Here is a 19279-nt window from a genome sequence, read left to right on the forward strand (position 1 = left end):
TGGGGGGCACATACTTTCCTCCATACACTGTATGTTATATACAGGGCAATATTTGACACGGAGTTTGGGGAACCCCTTTAATCCAGTGACATCTTTTAGACTTTGGCCCAGATTCATCGTCGCCGTTTCTACACTTTTTTGGATTATTTTACTCCTTTTTAGGCCTCACAGAAATCTGGGCCCGGTAAGGCTATGTGCGCACGTTGCGTACTGTCTCTGCAAAAATTTCTGCAGCGATCTGAAGAGCACACGTGCGCTTTAAATCGCTACAGAAATGTCCGTAGTGAAGCCGATTCCATGCGCTCTGCCTGCAGCTCCTCCCATAGACAGAGCAGGAGCTGCCGGCAGAGCGCACGGAAGAAGTGACATGTCACTTCTTTTTACGCAGCGCTTCGGCAGTAGCCGAAGCGCTGCGCTCTAAAACGCCACGTGCGCACGGCCCCTGCACAATCTCCATAGACTGTGCAGGGGACGCAGGACGCATGCAGTTACGCTGCGCTACAAAGCGCAGCGTAACTGCATGTATTTACGCAACGTGCGCACATAGCCTAACAGTGACTTGTGCAGTCACGAGCCCCCACATTACAGACGTCGCCCGTCCGCCCCGCATTTCCTTCTTTCCCTGACTTTTTTTTTTTTTTTTTTTAAGGACCCCAAAGTAAAAATCATCACCGTGCAGAGAATATAATCTGGATTTTATTGCACTTTGGTTCTTTTCCAGTTCTAAAAAAAAAATACTGATTTCTCTCCTGCCGTGATGGACGTCGAGGGCTGCGCCGGCCCGGAGGGTCTTTATTGCTTCACAGTCACAAAGGAAAATGGCAGCAAAAGTCTGGTCCTTGAGTGATAAGAGGCAGTGGTTGGAGGAGGCGGCCGATGGGAAGCGCAGCTGCAGACGGCCCATTACCGACCCGGGGCCGATCAGAGCGCCCCCCTCAGTCATTGTGATTTAGTGCAAAACAGACGCTGGAGCAGAGAAGCGTCAGCTCCCGGGCTCAGTCATCGCTGTCACTGCCGGACTCGCTCAACTGAAGGTCGTTCCCTGGAAAAGAAAGCGACAAAGAGAGGAATTACATTCAGCAGATCAAGGGAGAACAGCTTCAGTGTAAAGCACAAACTTATTTGGCCAATTATAAGCCCTTTCACAAAGGCTCAAACTCTGAATGCTGCAATAATCGGTGACTGCAGTGAAGCCCCCGCCTGTGATATGAGGGGGACGAGGCCGGGGCTGAGATAACACTCCGCTGCTGGGTGCGGCCATTACTACCACTCTGGAGATAGAGGACCACAAGTGGTAAAAACACAGCAGAAAACCTCGCCGACCGCCCTCACAGCGCCTGACACATGCGTACAGACGTCCCAACAGCACAGAGAAGACACCAAAGACCGGAGCGTAGTACAAAGCACAGAGCAGCAGATAACAGAGCAACAGAGACAACGCTGGAAATCAACACAGGAGGAGCGAGGTCAGCACATCGCGTTATACGGAGGAGGCCCCCCCTCATCCTGGAGATCGCGGGGGCTACACCTGCCCCAATAATGGACTGTAGATCACTCTCACCCCGGGAGGGGCTACTCCTGCCCCAATAATGGACTGTAGATCACTCTCACCCCGGGAGGGGCTACTCCTGCCCCGATAATGGACTGTACACGACTCTCACCCTGGTGGGGGGGGCTACACCTGCCCCAATAATGGACTGTACACCACTCTCACCCTGGGGGGGGGGGGCTACTCCTGCCCCAATAATGGACTGTACACCACTCTCACCCTGGGGGGGGGGGGGCTACTCCTGCTCCAATAATGGACTGTACACCACTCTCACCCTGGGGGGGGGGGGGGGGCTACACCTGCCCCAATAATGGACTGTAGATCACTCTCACCCCGGGAGGGGCTACTCCTGCCCCGATAATGGACTGTACACCACTCTCACCCTGGGGGGGGGGCTACACCTGCCCCAATAATGGACTGTACACCACTCTCACCCTGGGGGGGGGGGGCTACTCCTGCCCCAATAATGGACTGTACACCACTCTCACCCTGGGGGGGGGGGCTACTCCTGCTCCAATAATGGACTGTACACCACTCTCACCCTGTGGGGGGGGGCTACACCTGCCCCAATAATGGACTGTACACCACTCTCACCCTGAAGGGGGGGGGGGGGCTACACCTGCCCCAATAATGGACTGTAGATCACTCTCACCCTGGGGGGGGGGGGGGCTACACCTGCCCCAATAATGGACTGTACACCACTCTCACCCTGGGGGGGGGGAGGCTACACCTGCCCCAATAATGGACTGTACACCACTCTCACCCTGGGGGGGGGGGGGCTACACCTGCCCCAATAATGGACTGTACACCACTCTCACCCTGGGGGGGGGAGGCTACACCTGCCCCAATAATGGAGTGTACACCACTCTCACCCTGGGGAGGGGGGGCTACACCTGCCCCAATAATGGACTGTAGATCACTCTCACCCCGGGAGGGGCTACACCTGCCCCAATAATGGAGTGTACACCATTCTCACCCCGGGAGGCGCCGTCACACATCACCTCAATCATGAGAATTCTGTTTTTTTCCCTCAACAGATGCCGCAAAAACAGCGCGGTCCAAGGAGAAGCCGCGGCTCTGGACGCTGCGCAGGTCCCGCTGGATAACAAGCCGCCGCAGAAGCAGCTTATTCCCCGAAAAAGACAAGTTTCCATGAAGCAAGAACCCACCTGAACCCGGCCCAAAGGTGCGAACTAATCCCTTGTGAAAAGTCGGGCTCCCAGCAAAGCGAAAACCCCGAAAATGCTGAGAACCACCACACGCCCTCCATATCTGTGAGACGACAGCAACTGTCCCTCCTGCCCCCCACACAGGTGGATCCGCCAACAGTGCTCTCAATAGGGAGATCAGCCAACGCCAAGCCCCTCCGCTGCCCCCCCCACACAGAGACAGGGCCCTCTGCTGCCCCCCACACCACCGCCCCAGACAGGGCCCTCTGCCGCTGCCCCCCACAGAGACAGGGCCCTCTGCCGCTGCCCCCCACACCACCGCCCCAGACAGGGCCCTCTTCCGCCCCCCACACCACCGCCCCAGACAGGGCCCTCTTCCGCCCCCCACACCACCGCCCCAGACAGGGCCCTCTTCCGCCCCCCAAACCACCGCCCCAGACAGGGCCCTCTTCCGCCCCCCAAACCACCGCCCCAGACAGGGCCCTCTTCCGCCCCCCACACCACCGCCCCAGACAGGGCCCTGTGCTCCCCCCGATTTATCTTCAATAACAGGTTTGGGTGTTAAGTCTTCAGCGTGCCGGACCCTCTTTGCTCTGACATTAGCTGCCGGGAGACCCCTACACAATGGTTCAAGCGTTTTACTAGTTTTCATCCGCATAATCTTCCCGGCGACCTCCAGACAGGTAACTGCGGCTTCATCATATGGATTTAAACAACAGGTCTGGTGCCCACCGGCCCTTATCGGCTGAAATCAGCGAGTCCTGCCGGCCTGTGACCGATGTGACCATGGAGAATGTGATGGTGGAATATGGGGGGTTGTGTATCATCTTTGTGTAGGTTCGTATTTTAGGCATGGTTCACTGTCCATTCTGTACTCCTTATATTTACATTGTATTGTCTGTAGGTAATCACCCCCTGCAGTGATTCTGTCCCCAAGTCTGGTGGAGGGGGCCTGGGATCCATCCAAACTCTCTGCTTACCTGTGGGATTATTAATTCTGGGTGAGAAAGACAAGAGAAGCAAGATTAATCCTCCTCTGGGGGAGAAGCTGCGGCTCCCCAGAGACTGTGAGAAACCCCAATTTCCCTGGAGAAGAACTGCTGGAGGATTGTGACTGATCCCCAGGACATTTATGCCATTACTGGACTATTTTACCCTCTGTGCGGTGGACTATATCTATGGATGCTTGGAATGAAGGGAATTTTGTTACTTACCGTAAATTCCTTTTCTTCTAGCTCCTATTGGGAGACCCAGACGATTGGGTGTATAGCTACTGCCTCCGGAGGCCACACAAAGCATTACACTAAAAAGTGTAAGGCCCCTCCCCTTCTGGCTATACACCCCCAGTGGGATCACTGGCTCACCAGTTTTAGTGCAAAAGCAAGAAGGAGGAAAGCCAATAACTTGGTTAAACAAATTCACTCCGAGTAACATTGGAGAACTGAAAACCATTCAACATGAACAACATGTGTACCCGAAAAAACCCGAAAAATCCCGAAGGACAACAGGGCGGGTGCTGGGTCTCCCAATAGGAGCTAGAAGAAAAGGAATTTACGGTAAGTAACAAAATTCCCTTCTTCTTCGGCGCTCCATTGGGAGACCCAGACGATTGGGACGTCCAAAAGCTGTCCCTGGGTGGGTAAGAAATACCTCATGTTAGAGCTGCGAAGACAGCCCTCCCCTACGGGGAGGCAACTGCCGCCTGCAGGACTCTTCTACCTAGGCTGGCGTCCGCCGAAGCATAGGTATGCACCTGATAATGTTTGGTGAAAGTGTGCAGACTCGACCAGGTAGCTGCCTGGCACACCTGTTGAGCCGTATCCTGGTGTCGCAATGCCCAGGACGCACCCACGGCTCTGGTAGAATGGGCCTTCAGCCCTGATGGAACCGGAAGCCCAGCAGAACGGTAGGCTTCAAGAATTGGTTCTTTGATCCATCGAGCCAGGGTGGCTTTGGAAGCCTGCGACCCTTTGCGCTTACCAGCGACAAGGACAAAGAGTGCATCGGAGCGGCGCAGGGGCGCCGTGCGGGAAATGTAGATTCTGAGTGCTCTCACCAGATCTAACAAATGTAAATCCTTCTCATAGCGATGAACTGCATGAGGACAAAAAGAAGGCAAAGAGATATCCTGATTAAGATGAAAAGAGGATACCACCTTCGGGAGAAACTCCTGAATGGGGCGCAGCACTACCTTGTCCTGGTGGAAGACCAGGAAAGGAGCCTTGGATGACAGCGCTACTAGCTCAGACACTCTCCGAAGAGATGTGATCGCTACCAGAAAAGCCACTTTCTGTGATAGTCTAGAAAGTGAAACCTCCCTCAGAGGCTCGAAGGGCGGCTTCTGGAGGGCAACTAGTACCCTGTTCAGATCCCATGGATCTAACGGCCGCTTGTACGGGGGTACAATATGACAAACCCCCTGCAGGAACGTGCGCACCTTAGGAAGTCGTGCTAGACGCTTCTGAAAAAAGACGGATAGCGCCGAGACTTGCCCTTTAAGGGAGCCGAGCGACAAACCTTTTTCTAACCCAGATTGCAGGAAAGAAGAAAGGTAGGCAATGCAAATGGCCAGGGAGACACTCCCTGAGCAGAGCACCAGGATAAGAATATCCTCCACGTTCTGTGGTAGATCTTAGCGGACGTGGGCTTCCCAGCCTGTCTCATGGTGGCAACGACCCCTTGGGATAATCCTGAAGACCCTAGGATCCAGGACTCAATGGCCACACAGTCAGGTTCAGGGCCGCAGAATTCCGATGGAAAAAAACGGCCCTTGGGACAGTAAGTCTGGTCGGTCTGGTAGTGCCCACGGTTGGCCGACCGTAAGATGCCACAGATCCGGATACCACGCCCTCCTTGGCCAGTCTGGGGCGACGAGTATGACGCGGCTGCAGTCGGATCTGATCTTGCGTAGCACTCTGGGCAAGAGTGCCAGAGGTGGAAACACATAAGGGAGCCGGAACTGCGACCAATCTTGCACTAAGGCGTCTGCCGCCAGAGCTCTGTGATCGCGAGACCGTGCTATGAAGGTTGGGACCTTGTTGTTATGCCTGGACGCCATTAGGTCGACGTCCGGCCTTCCCCAGCGGCTACAGATTCCCTGAAACACGTCCGGGTGAAGGGACCATTCCCCTGCGTCCATGCCCTGGCGACTGAGGAAGTCTGCTTCCCAGTTTTCTACGCCGGGGATGTGAACTGCGGATACGGTGGAGGCCGTGGCTTCCACCCACATCAAAATCCGCCGGACTTCCTGGAAGGCTTGCCGACTGCGTGTCCCTCCTTGGTGATTGATGTATGCCCCCGCTGTGGAGTTGTCCGACTGAATTCGGATCTGCTTTCCTTCCAGCCACTGCTGGAAGGCTAGGAGGGCAAGATACACTGCTCTGATTTCCAGAACATGGATCTGAAGGGTGGACTCCTGCTGAGTCCACGATCCTTGAGCCCTGTGGTGGAGAAAAACCGCTCCCCACCCTGAGAGACTCGCGTCTGTCGTGACCACCGCCCAAGACGGTGGTAGGAAGGATCTTCCCTGTGATAAAGAGGTGGGAAGAAGCCACCATTGCAGAGAGTCCTTGGCCTTCTGTGAAAGGGATACTTTCCTGTTCAGGGATGTTGACTTCCCGTCCCATTGGCGGAGAATGTCCCAATAAAGAGGACGCAGATGAAACTGCGCAAACGGAACCGCCTCCATTGCCGCCACCATCTTCCCGAGGAAGTGCATGAGGCGTCTTAAGGAGTGCGACTGACCTTGACGGAGAGTCTGCACCCCAGTCTGTAGAGACCGCTGCTTGTCCAGCGGAAGCTTCACTATCGCTGAGAGAGTATGAAACTCCATGCCAAGATACGTTAGTGATTGGGTCGGTGACAGGTTTGACCTTGAGAAGTTGATGATCCACCCGAACGTCTGGAGAGTCTCCAGCGCAACATTCAGGCTGAGTTGGCATGCCTCTGGAGAGGGTGCCTTGACAAGTAGATCGTCCAAGTAAGGGATCACAGAATGTCCCTGTGAGTGCAAGACTGCTACCACTGCCGCCATGACCTTGGTGAACACCCGTGGGGCTGTCGCCAGGCCGAATGGCAGAGCTACGAACTGAAGATGGTCGTCTCCTATCACGAAACGTAGAAAACATTGGTGCTCTGTAGCAATCGGCACGTGGAGATAAGCATCTTTGATGTCTATTGATGCTAGGAAATTTCCTTGAGACATTGAGGGAAAGACGGAGCGGAGGGTTGCATCCTGGACCGCCTGGCCTCCACGTGCTTGTTGAGCAGCTTTAGGTCCAGAACGGAACGGAAAGAGCCATCCTTTTTTGGCACCACAACCAGATTGGAGGAAAACCGTGTCTTGTTCCTGAAGAGGAACAGGGATTACCACTCCTTCTGCCTGCAGAAGAGCATCGGCTCGGTGGGGAGGTGGGGACGTTCTGAAGAATCGAGTCGGAGGACGAGAACAGAACTCTGTCCTGTGCACGTGGGCACAATGTCCCTCACCCACCGGTCTGTGACCAGTGGCAGCTAAATGTCGCCAAAGGCGAGCGAGTCTGCCATCAACCGCCGATGCGGAGAGATGAGAGAGCTGAGAGTCATGAGGAGACCGCCTTGGTAGCGGTTCCTCCGGCTGCTTTCCTTGGGCGTGATTGAGCCCGGCCGGAAGCTGAGCCCCTCTGAGGCTTTTCAGCTCTTTTGGACGAGGACAATTGGGACCTGCCCGAGCTTGGGAAGGACCGAAACCTCGACTGTCCTTCCAGGACAGCATTAATAGGGTAAGTCGCAATGCAGACATTGCGAGGTTACGGACGCCCCTGCGGCACAATGTACATATGCTCAAGACCAGCTGTGCAAGAACAGCTGAAAAGCTTAGGGTGCCCATACGGCTGTGAATGCCGGAGCAACCGACACGCCGATAGCCTCATAGACAGATTTCAACCAGAGTCCATCTGTCTGGCATCTCTAAGTGAAGTCCCATTTCCACTGCAACTATAGCTCTAGCCGCAAGCCTGGAGATTGGAGAATCCACCTTTGGACCCTGGGTCCCGCGCTTGACCACGTCAGGGGGAAAGGGATAACGTGTATCCTTAATACGTTTGGAGAAAACGCTTATCTGGTAAGCGTGGTGTTCCTGGACTGCTTCTCTGAAGTCAGCGTGGCCAGAAAAAAACTCAATATACGTTTGAGCTACTGAAATGGGACTTCTCCTGCTGTGAAGCTGACTCCTCCGCTGGGGGAGCTGAGGGAGAAAGATCCAACATTCCATTGATGGACGCTATAGGATCATTCCTTATGGTGTCACCATCCGGTGTATCCGGATTGAGAGCGTTGTCAGGATCAAAGTCCTGATGAGCTACGTCTGCCTCATCATACAGAGAGCCTCCTGGGACCCCCCCCGGAGCACCGATTTTACTCCAAATGAGGGTGGCCAGGGAGCAATGATCCAGATTGCCCATGGCCTGTCCGGACTGCAAGTCTCTATCCCATTGCAACTCCGTCCCTGTCCTTGGACAGGGTTGACAGGTGGTTCCTTTGGCCACGTCTAGTAGAGACCCCGGCTGACCAAGTGCTACAGGGGAGCATTGCACACAATGGGGTTCAGTGACGTGGAACAGTATCACATGCCGTAAAAACAGCATCGAAAGCCTGTGTTGCTTATATGCTGCTGCCGACTAGCCATCTAGGACATAGAGCCAAGAATGGCGACCGTACAATGCAATGTATAGCATACAAGCATAAAGTACAAATGAACACTGCAGCACATGCAATACAAGCAGCATAGAAAGCCTGTGCCTTGGCACCCCTGCTTTTCTGCTGCTGTAGACTAGCCATCTAGGGGAATATAGCCCAGAATAGCGACCATACAGTGCAATGTATAGCATAGAAGCATAAGTACAAATGAACACTGCAAACCCTGCAATACAAGCAGCATAGAAAAAACCTGTGCCTCAGCACCCCTGCTTTTCTGCTGCTGTAGTCTAGTCATTCTAGGCGAAAATAGCCAAGACTAGCGACCGTACAGTGCAGTGTATAGCAGACAAGCATAAATACACATGAACACTTCAGTACATGCAATACAAGCAGCCTAGAAAGCCTGTGCCTTAGCACCCCTGCTTTCCTGCTGCTGATGTGTCGCCATCTAAGAGGGCATATAGCCAAAAATAGCGACCTATGCAGTGTAAGCATAAAAATACAAATGGACAACTGCGGTATTTAGTGGGGTCAGCACTTCAGGTGCCGCTTACCGCCCGCCTATAAGCGGGTGTGTGGTCGCCCTAGTCCTGTGCCTGGTTGCCCAGAGTCCGTTCTCTCAGCTCGGACTGCAGGAATGGCTGCCGGCGTCCTTCTCCAGCTCGTGTGAGTAGGGGCGGGCCGTGGGCGTGCCCCCAAGTCAGAGCGGGAAACCGGCGTCCCACAGTGTCCAGTGAGAGGGCTGGAGCATGTAAATAAGGCTCCAGCCCTCGGCGCTGCTGATTGTACAGCGTCTCTCCCCTACCCTGATTGACAGGGTGGGGGCGGGAACGAAGCGGAGCTAGGCCGCAAAAGCCGGGGACTGGATTTAAAAGCGCCGCCGCCGTAAAAGCGCGGTCGGCGCTAAGTCCCCGGCGCACTACAAGTCCCAGCCGCGCCGCCGCTCCCGGAGCGTCCGGCGCGGTAGTTCCCAATACATAAAGTCACTCAGCTAGGCTGCAGTGACTGTAACCCTTTACTGTCCCCGGCGCACTAGCACACCCAGCAAGTCTGGAGTGTGCTGTGCCTGTGTGTACGGGGACACAGAGTACCTGAATGGTGCAGGGCCATGTCCCTGAACGGTACCCAGCTCCGTATCCAGCAGGTTCAATGGGTCTGTGGATGGAGCCCGGCCTCAGGGCTTTGGGGCCGGTAAGATCCCACTTCCTCAGAGCCCCTCAGGGGGATGGGGAAGGAAAGCAGCATGTGGGCTCCAGCCGCCGTACCAGCAATAGGTACCTCAACCTTACAAACCACCAGCGGGGTGAGAAGGGAGCATGCTGGGGGCCCTATATGGGCCCTCTTTTCTTCCATCCGATATAGTCAGCAGCTACTGCTGACTAAACAGTGGAGCTATGCGTGGATGTCTGACCTCCTTCGCACAAAGCAGAAAACTGGTGAGCCAGTGATCCCACTGGGGGTGTATAGCCAGAAGGGGAGGGGCCTTACACTTTTTAGTGTAATGCTTTGTGTGGCCTCCGGAGGCAGTGCTATACACCCAATCGTCTGGGTCTCCCAATAGGAGCTAGAAGAAAAGGAATTTACGGTAAGTAACAAAATTCCCTTCTTTTGGATTCTTCACCATTCTCTCGCTCTGTTGATTGACCCAGTGACAGAATATGTGGAGGGCTCAAAGTTCCCGATGTAAGCGCCCTGGTGCTGACCACGTCGGCCCTCCCCCATACGCATCGTGCACTCCCGGGACACACACCCGCCGATGACACTTCACATTATCACATTACACAGCGGTGCCGGAGACACGTACTCAGGGTGCTCATCAGCTGCTTGCCGCCATCTTGAGGCTTGTTACTTCCGCTCTCCACGCTGGACGAGGACTGCGGCACCTGGGGGGCCGGGCGAGACTTCCCCTCGTCCTCGGAGTCGCTGGAGCTGTCCTCGCTGCTGGAGGACGACGAACTCTTGGACTCTGATGAGCTGCCGGAGCTGCTCATCTGCTCGATAACGCTGGCCTCCGCCATCAGCTCTGCAACAACAAAGACGAGAAACTATTCAACAACCGCACCCAACACCGCGCCGCAATGTCCTGCCCAGCAACACATACACAAAATGTATAGAAAGTCCCACTGCACCTCCAAATACATATACAGAGGCACTGACAACACCGACCTCCTGCCAGACTGTCTATAACCAGCCACCACCAGGAGGAGTGCAGTACTAGTGTTATCACCTGTATACAGGGAGCTCCCCCTAGTGGTGACTGCAGACAGGATCTTATGTATCGCTGTATACAGGGAGCTCCCCCTAGTGGTGACTGCAGACAGGATCTTATGTATCGCTGTATACAGGGAGCTCCCCCTAGTGGTGACTGCAGACAGGATCTTATGTATCTCTGTATACAGGGAGCTCCCCCTAGTGGTGGCTGCAGACAGGATCTTATCATGTGTCTCTGTATACAGGGAGCTCCCCCTAGTGGTGGCTGCAGACAGGATCATATCATGTATCTCTGTATACAGGGAGCTCCACCTAGTGGTGGCTGCAGACAGGATCTTATCATGTATCTCTGTATACAGGGAGCTCCCCCTAGTGGTGGCTGCAGACAGGATCTTATCATGTATCTCTGTATACAGGGAGCTCCACCTAGTGGTGGCTGCAGACAGGATCTTATCATGTATCTCTGTATACAGGGAGCTCCCCCTTGTGGTGGCTGCAGACAGGATCTTATCATGTATCTCTGTATACAGGGAGCTCCCCCTAGTGGTGACTGCAGACAGGATCTTATGTATCGCTGTATACAGGGAGCTCCCTCTAGTGGTGGCTGCAGACAGAATCTTACCATGTATCTCTGTATACAGGGAGCTCCTCCTAGTGGAGGCTGCAGACAGGATCTTATGTATCTCTGTATACAGGGAGCTCCCCCTAGTGGTGGCTGCAGACAGGATCTTATCATGTATCTCTGTATACAGGGAGCTCCCCCTAGTGGTGGCTGCAGACAGGATCTTATGTATCTCTGTATACAGGGAGCTCCCCCTAGTGGTGACTGCAGACAGGATCTTATGTATCTCTGTATACAGGGAGCTCCCCCTAGTGGTGACTGCAGACAGAATCTTATGTATCTCTGTATACAGGGAGCTCCCCCTAGTGGTGACTGCAGACAGGATCTCATGTATCTCCTTATACAAGGAGACCCACCCCCCCCTTTCCTAGTGGAGGCTGCAGACACAAAAAAGTCTTACTGAAGCTGGATGAGCCTTTCATATAATGTTAAGAAGGAAATTTAAAAAAGGGGACCGTACCTCGCTCTATGTCATCTATGGGAGACGTGGGGGAAAGTTTTCCTAGAGGGGAGGAGGTTTTGCCGCTGGTTGGAGTCTTGCTGGCATTTCTCATCTGTTGCTGCTGCTGCTCGATGCGAGACTGGATCTTACTACTTCCTTCAGCTCTGCGAGTACAGACAATACAAGGTTGGGGTCCACCATTAAAATATAGAGTAATAAAGTGCAGCTTCGTTCATGTCTATAGATCCTCAAATCATTCAAATGAGGTCTCCAAGAGACGCAGACAAGTGATCAGCGGGAAGTGGCTGAAACCCAAAAAGCAGAAACAAAACAAAAACACCGACACGTTAACTTTATCACAACCGGAAAAGGAAAATCAAGATCTTATTTTATGACCCATCGATAAGAGAAGGTGAAAAAGGAGCAAGAACCAGATCCCAGCGACACGAGAAGAGGTCACCTGTAAAACGGAAAATACATAAAATGTACGAATCTGACCGCGCACCTGATCTTCTTCACACTGATATTACTGCTCAGCTTCTCCAAACGGCACTCGCCGGTGTCATGATTCACTATCAGGATACATTCCCGCAGGTACGAACGCTTCGAGCCTTTAAATACTGTTAGAGGAGCAGTGGATCCCTGAAACAAAGGAGCAAAACATCAGCCACAGACAGAAAAGTATCAACAGCTCTGTATTTACTGCTATCATACTACCCCTCTGTGCAGGAATATAACTACTATAATACTGCTCCTATGTACAAGAATATATCTACTATAATACTGCCCCTATATACAAGAATATATCTACTATAATACTGCCCCTATATACAAGAATATAACTACTATAATACTGCCCCTATATACAAGAATATATCTACTATAATACTGCCCCTATGTACAATAATATAACTACTATAATACTGCTCCTATGTACAGGAATATAACTACTATAATACTGCCCCTATAGTACAAGAATATAACTACTATAAGGCTATGTGCGCACTAGAAATGTGAAGTTTCTCAAGAAAATTTCTTGAGAAACTTCTGCCAGTGAAAGATTTCCGGACCTGCGGAAAAAATACGCACCAAATCCGCATGCGGTTTTGCCGCAGGTTTGTCCCTGCAATAAATAATAAAGATAAATCGATAGACAGATAATGGATAGAGGGAAAGATGGATAGATGAATAGATAGATAGAGGGATAGATAGATAGAGATAGATGAGAAAAACCTATATAATGTTCCACCTCATTGCATATTCTAAGCTGGCACCCTTTAGTGACTTTCATGTGACACTAAAGGGTGCCTAGCCTTGTATTTAGCCATAAAATAAATAAATAATTAAAAAAAAAACGACGTGAGGTCCCCCCATTTTTTGTAGCCAGCTAGGGTAAAGCAGACGGCTGCAGCCTGCAGACCACCGCTGGCAGCTTCACCTTGGCTGATAATCCAAAACAGTGGGCACCCCACGCTGTTATTTTAAATTATATAAATAATTTAAAACAAAAAACGTGCGGTCCCCCCCATATTGGATCACCAGCCAAGGTAAAGCGGACAGCTGGGGTCTGATATTCTCAGACTAGGGAGGTCCACTGTTATTGGACACTCCCCAGCCTAAAAATAGCAGGCCGCAGCCGCCCCAGAAGTGGCGCATCCATTAGACGTGCCAATCCTGGCGCTTTGCCCCAGCTCATCCCGCGCCCTGGTGCGTTGGCAAACGGGGTAATATATGGGGTTGATGCCAGATGTGTAATGTCACCTGGCATCAAGCCCTGGGGTTGGTGAGGTCAGGCGTCTATCAGATACCCGACATCACCAACCCAGTCAGTAATAGTTAAAAAATAGACAACAAAAAAAGTTTTATTTGAAAAAACACTCCCCAAAACATTCCCTCTTTAACCAATTTATTGAAAAGAGCACAATCAATTCCACGTCCGGCGTAATCCAATAAGGGGGGGGGGGGGCACGGCGATCCATACCATAGTCGCTGTCCCAGTCAATGAAGAACAGAATGTTCCCCATTGGCTGGGAGAGCAATGCAGTGACCTGAGCTAACATCAATAGGTCAGCTCAGGTCACTGCAGGGGATGACGAGCGCTGCCATCAGGAGCATAGATGAGATCATTACCTTCTGTGATCATCTCCTGTACTGCTGACGTCAGCGCTGTCACTGACTTCTATGCCTGCCGCGTTGTCAGAAGTATCGCGAGAGCCCGTGACGTCACCGCTAGTGACAGTCTCGGGCCGCTCGCGAGACGGGCATAGACAGCAGTGACCGCAGTGACGTCAGGAGATCGTCACAGCAGGTAATGATCTCACCTCCTGACAGCAGCGATCGTCATCCCCGCGGCTCCCAGCACTGCAGGATGTCAGTGTCTGCCTGCGCTGCCGCGTGACAGGCTGCTGACACTGCGGGCAGACACCGACACCCTGCAGTGCAGGCAGCCGCGAGGCCGGAGCAGGACACAGACTGCACGGGCACCTGGAGGTCGCACAGAAGTGCTTCTGTGCGGCGTCCAGGGAGTGCGACGTCTGTGTTAACTCTGCTCCGCCTCCTCTTCCTGGCATAATGACATCACTTCCTGCAAAACCGCAGGCAGCGATGAGCATTCCCGCAGGTAATTCGCGGCTATTCCGGTGGTATACCGCACATCATTGCTACCTGCGGAATACCCCCGGAATACCGCAGGTACCTGCGGAAATTAATGGACATGCACATTTTCTCAAGAAAGTTTCTCGAGAAAATTTTCTCAAGAAATTTTCTTGAGAAAAATCCGCACAGTGCGCACAACTATTTTTTTTTCTCATTGCATTTCATGGGAAATGTCTGCACAAAGATTGCAGACATTTCTCAAGAAATTTCCGGGGCAAATCCGCGGGTAAATCCGCAGGTAAAAAGCTCTAGTGCGCACATAGCCTAATCCTGCCCCTATATACAAGAATATATCTACTATAATACTGCCCCTATAGTACAAGAATATAACTTCTATAATACTGCCCCCTATATACAAGAATATATCTACTATAATACTGCCCCTATAGTACAAGAATATAACTACTATAATACTGCCCCTATATACAAGAATATATCTACTATAAAGGTCCAGTCACACTAAGCAACTTACCAGCGATCCCAACAACGATAGGGATCGCTGGTAAGTTGCTAGGAGGTTGCTGGTGAGCTGTCACACTGCGACGCTCCAGCGATCCCACCAGCAACATGACCTGGCAGGGATCGCTGGAGCGTGGCTACACGAGTTGCTGGTGAGCTCACCAGCAACCAGTGACCAGCCCCCAGTCTCCTAGTTACAGCACACATCAGGTTAATTAACCCGATGTGTGCTGCAGCTAAATGTGCACAGAGCAGGGAGCAGCGCACACTGAGCGCTGGCTCCTTGCTCTCCTAGTTACAGCACACATCGGGTTAATTACCTGATGTGTGCTGCAGCTACATGTGCACACAGCAGGAGCCGGCAGCACAGGCAGTGAGAGCGGAGGAGGCTGGTATCAAAGGTAAATATCGGGTAACCAAGGACAGGGCTTCTTGGTTACCCGATGTTTACATTAGTTACCAGCCTCAGCAGAAGCCGGCTCCCTGCTCACTGCACATTAGTTGTTGCTGTCTCGCTGTCACACACAGCGATCTGTGCTTCACAGCAGGACAGCAACAACTAAAAAATGGCCCAGGACATTCAGCAACAACCAACGACCTCACAGCAGGGGCCAGGTTGTTGCTGGATGTCACACACAGCAACATCGCTAGCAACGTCACAAAAGTTGTTCGTTACCAGCGATGTTGCTAGCGATGTTGCTTAGTGTGACGGGGCCTTAATACTGCCCCTATAGTACAAGAATATAACTACTATAATACTGCCCCTATATACAAGAATATAACTACTATAATACTGTCCCCTATGTACAAGAATATAACTACTATAATACTGTCCCCTATGTACAAGAATATAACTACTATAATACTGCCCCCTATATACAAGAATATATCTACCATAATACTGCCCCTATAGTACAAGAATATAACTACTATAATACTGCCCCTATATACAAGAATATAACTACTATAATACTGTCCCCTATGTACAAGAATATAACTACTATAATACTGCCCCCTATATACAAGAATATATCTACCATAATACTGCCCCTATATACAAGAATATAACTGCTATAATACTGCCCCTATGTACAAGAATATAACTACTATAATACTGCCCCTATAGTACAAGAATATAACTACTATAATACTGCCCCTATATACAAGAATATAACTACTATAATACTGTCCCCTATGTACAAGAATATAACTACTATAATACTGCCCCTATGTACAAGAATATAACTACTATAATACTGCCCCTATGTACAAGAATATAACTACTATAATACTGCCCCTATATACAAGAATATATCTACTATAATACTGCCCCTATAGTACAAGAATATAACTACTATAATACTGCCCCTATATACAAGAATATAACTACTATAATACTGTCCCCTATGTACAAGAATATAACTACTATAATACTGCCCCTATGTACAAGAATATAACTACTATAATACTGCCCCTATGTACAAGAATATAACTACTATAATACTGCCCCTATATACAAGAATATATCTACTATAATACTGCCCCTATAGTACAAGAATATAACTACTATAATACTGCCCCTATAGTACAAGAGAAGGGAATTTTGTTTACTTACCGTAAATTCCTTTTCTTCTAGCTCCATTTGGGAGACCCAGACAATTGGGTGTATAGCTACTGCCTCCGGAGGCCGCACAAAGTACTACACTTAAAAGTGTAAGGCCCCTCCCCTTCTGGCTATACACCCCCCCGTGGGAGCACGGGTCCCTCAGTTTTAGTGCAAAAGCAAGAAGGAGGAAAGCCAATAACTGTTTCAAAAACAAATTCAATCCGATAACAATATCGGAGAACGTAAGTTATTAACATGAACAACATGTGCACCCGAAAAACAAATACCCTAAGAAAAAACAGGGCGGGTGCTGGGTCTCCCAATTGGAGCTAGAAGAAAAGGAATTTACGGTAAGTAAACAAAATTCCCTTCTTTTTCGCTCCTAATTGGGAGACCCAGACAATGGGGACGTCCAAAAGCAGTCCCTGGGTGGGTAAAATAATACCTCGCGATCGGGCTGTCAGGCAGCCCTTTCTTACAGGTGGGCCACCGCCGCCTGCAGGACTTGTCTACCTAGGCTGGCATCCGCCGAAGCGTAGGTATGCACCTGATAATGCTTGGTAAAAGTGTGCAGACTCGACCAGGTAGCCGCCTGGCACACCTGCTGAGCCGTAGCCTGATGCCGTAATGCCCAGGACGCACCCACGGCTCTGGTAGAATGGGCCTTCAGTCCAGAAGGAGTCGGAAGCCCAGCAGAACAGTAGGCGTGAAGAATTGGTTCCTTGATCCACCGCGCAAGGGTGGATTTGGAAGCTTGCGACCCTTTATGCTGACCAGCGACCAGGATAAAGAGTGCATCCGAACGGCGCAGAGGCGCCGTGCGGGAAATGTAGATCCTGAGTGCTCTCACCAGGTCCAACAGATGCAAACCCTTTTCAAATTGGTGAACTGGATGCGGACACAAAGATGGTAAAGTGATATCCTGATTGAGATGAAAGGAAGATACCACCTTGGGAAGAAACTCTGGAATTGGACGCAGTACTACCTTGTCTTGGTGAAACACCAGGAAGGGAGATTTGCAAGATAACGCCGCCAGCTCTGACACTCTCCGAAGAGACGTGACCGCCACCAGAAAAGCCACTTTCTGTGAAAGCCGAGAAAAGGAAATCTCCTTCATAGGCTCGAAAGGTGGCTTCTGGAGAGCAATTAGAACCTTGTTCAGATCCCAGGGTTCCAATGGCCGCTTGTAAGGGGGAACGATATGACAAACCCCTTGCAGGAACGTGCGTACCTTAGGAAGTCGCGCCAGGCGCTTCTGAAAGAATACGGATAGCGCAGAGACTTGTCCTTTAAGGGAGCTAAGCGACAAACCTTTTTCCAACCCAGACTGCAGGAAGGAAAGAAAAATAGGCAATGCAAATGGCCAGGGAGAAACTCCCTGAGCGGAGCACCAAGATAAGAATATCTTCCACGTTCTGTGGTAGATCTTGGCGGAGGATGGTTTCCTAGCTTGTCTCATGGTGGCAACAACATCATGAGATAAACCTGAGGCCCCTAGGATCCAGGACTCAATGGCCACACAGTCAGGTTCAGGGCCGCAGAATTCAGATGGAAAAACGGCCCTTGAGACAGCAAGTCTGGACGGCCTGGTAGCGCCCACGGTTGTCCTACCGTAAGATGCCACAGATCCGGGTACCACGACCTCCTTGGCCAGTCTGGAGCGACGAGAATGGCGCAACGGCAGTCGGACCTGATTTTGCGGAGCACTCTGGGCAACAATGCCAGAGGTGGAAACACATAAGGTAGTCGGAACTGCGACCAATCCTGAACTAAGGCGTCTGCCGCCAGAGCTCGGTGATCGTGAGACCGTGCCATGAAAACCGGGACCTTGTTGTTGTGCCGTGACGCCATCAGGTCGACGTCCGGCATCCCCCAGCGGCGACAGATCTCCTGAAACACGTCCGGGTGAAGGGACCATTCCCCTGCGTCCATGCCCTGGCGACTGAGAAAGTCTGCTTCCCAGTTTTCCACGCCTGGGATGTGAACTGCGGATATGGTGGATGCTGTGTTTTCCACCCACGTCAGAATCCGCCGGACTTCTTGAAAGGCTTGCCGACTGCGTGTTCCCCCTTGGTGGTTGATGTACGCCACCGCTGTGGAATTGTCCGACTGAATCCGGATCTGCTTGCCCTCCAGCCACTGTTGGAAGGCTCGCAGAGCCAGATAGACTGCTCTGATTTCCAGAACATTGATCTGAAGGGTGGACTCTCTCTGAGTCCACGTACCCTGAGCCCTGTGGTGAAGAAACACTGCTCCCCACCCTGATAGGCTCGCATCTGTCGTGACCACCGCCCAGGATGGGGGTAGGAACGACTTTCCTTTTGACAATGAGGTGGGAAGAAGCCACCATCGGAGAGAGTCCTTGGCTGCCTGAGAGAGGGAGACATCCCTGTCGAGGGACGTCGACTTCCCGTCCCATTGGCGGAGAATGTCCCATTGTAGAGGGCGCAGATGAAACTGCGCGAAAGGGACTGCTTCCATTGCTGCCACCATCTTCCCTAGGAAATGCATGAGGCGCCTCAAGGAGTGGGACTGGTTCTGCAGGAGAGATTGCACCCCTGTCTGCAGAGAGCACTGCTTGTCCAGTGGAAGCTTCACTATCGCTGAGAGAGTATGAAACTCCATGCCAAGATATGTTAGTGATTGGGTCGGGGTTAGATTTGACTTTGAAAAGTTGATAATCCACCCGAAACTCTGGAGAGTCTTCAGTGCCACGTCCAGACTGTGTTGGCATGCCTCTTGAGAGGGTGCCTTTATAAGTAGATCGTCCAAATACGGGATCACGGAGTGACCCTGCGAGTGCAGGACAGCTACTACTGCTGCCATGACCTTGGTGAAGACCCGAGGGGCTGTTGCCAGCCCGAAAGGTAACGCTACGAACTGCAGGTGT

The 19279-nt window shown here is 51.7% G+C and overlaps 1 protein-coding gene across 1 annotated transcript in view; it reads right to left on the reverse strand.

Moving 5' to 3' along the window:
• Nucleotides 1-668: 668 nt before the first annotated feature.
• EAF2 (ELL associated factor 2) overlaps nt 669-19279 on the reverse strand; it is a 31818-nt gene continuing 13207 nt past the window's right edge. Inside the window, exons 3-6 of the mRNA XM_075318754.1 lie at nt 12175-12311; nt 11688-11833; nt 10199-10417; nt 669-1042 (exon numbers count right to left, since the gene is read on the reverse strand). Coding sequence (XP_075174869.1) covers nt 996-1042; nt 10199-10417; nt 11688-11833; nt 12175-12311 — 549 coding nt within the window. The 3' untranslated portion in view covers nt 669-995. The remainder of the gene's footprint in view (nt 1043-10198; nt 10418-11687; nt 11834-12174; nt 12312-19279) is intronic.

The sequence above is a fragment of the Anomaloglossus baeobatrachus genome, chromosome 7, assembly GCF_048569485.1.
Source record: "Anomaloglossus baeobatrachus isolate aAnoBae1 chromosome 7, aAnoBae1.hap1, whole genome shotgun sequence".
In the NCBI taxonomy this organism is placed as follows: Eukaryota; Metazoa; Chordata; class Amphibia; order Anura; family Aromobatidae; genus Anomaloglossus; species Anomaloglossus baeobatrachus.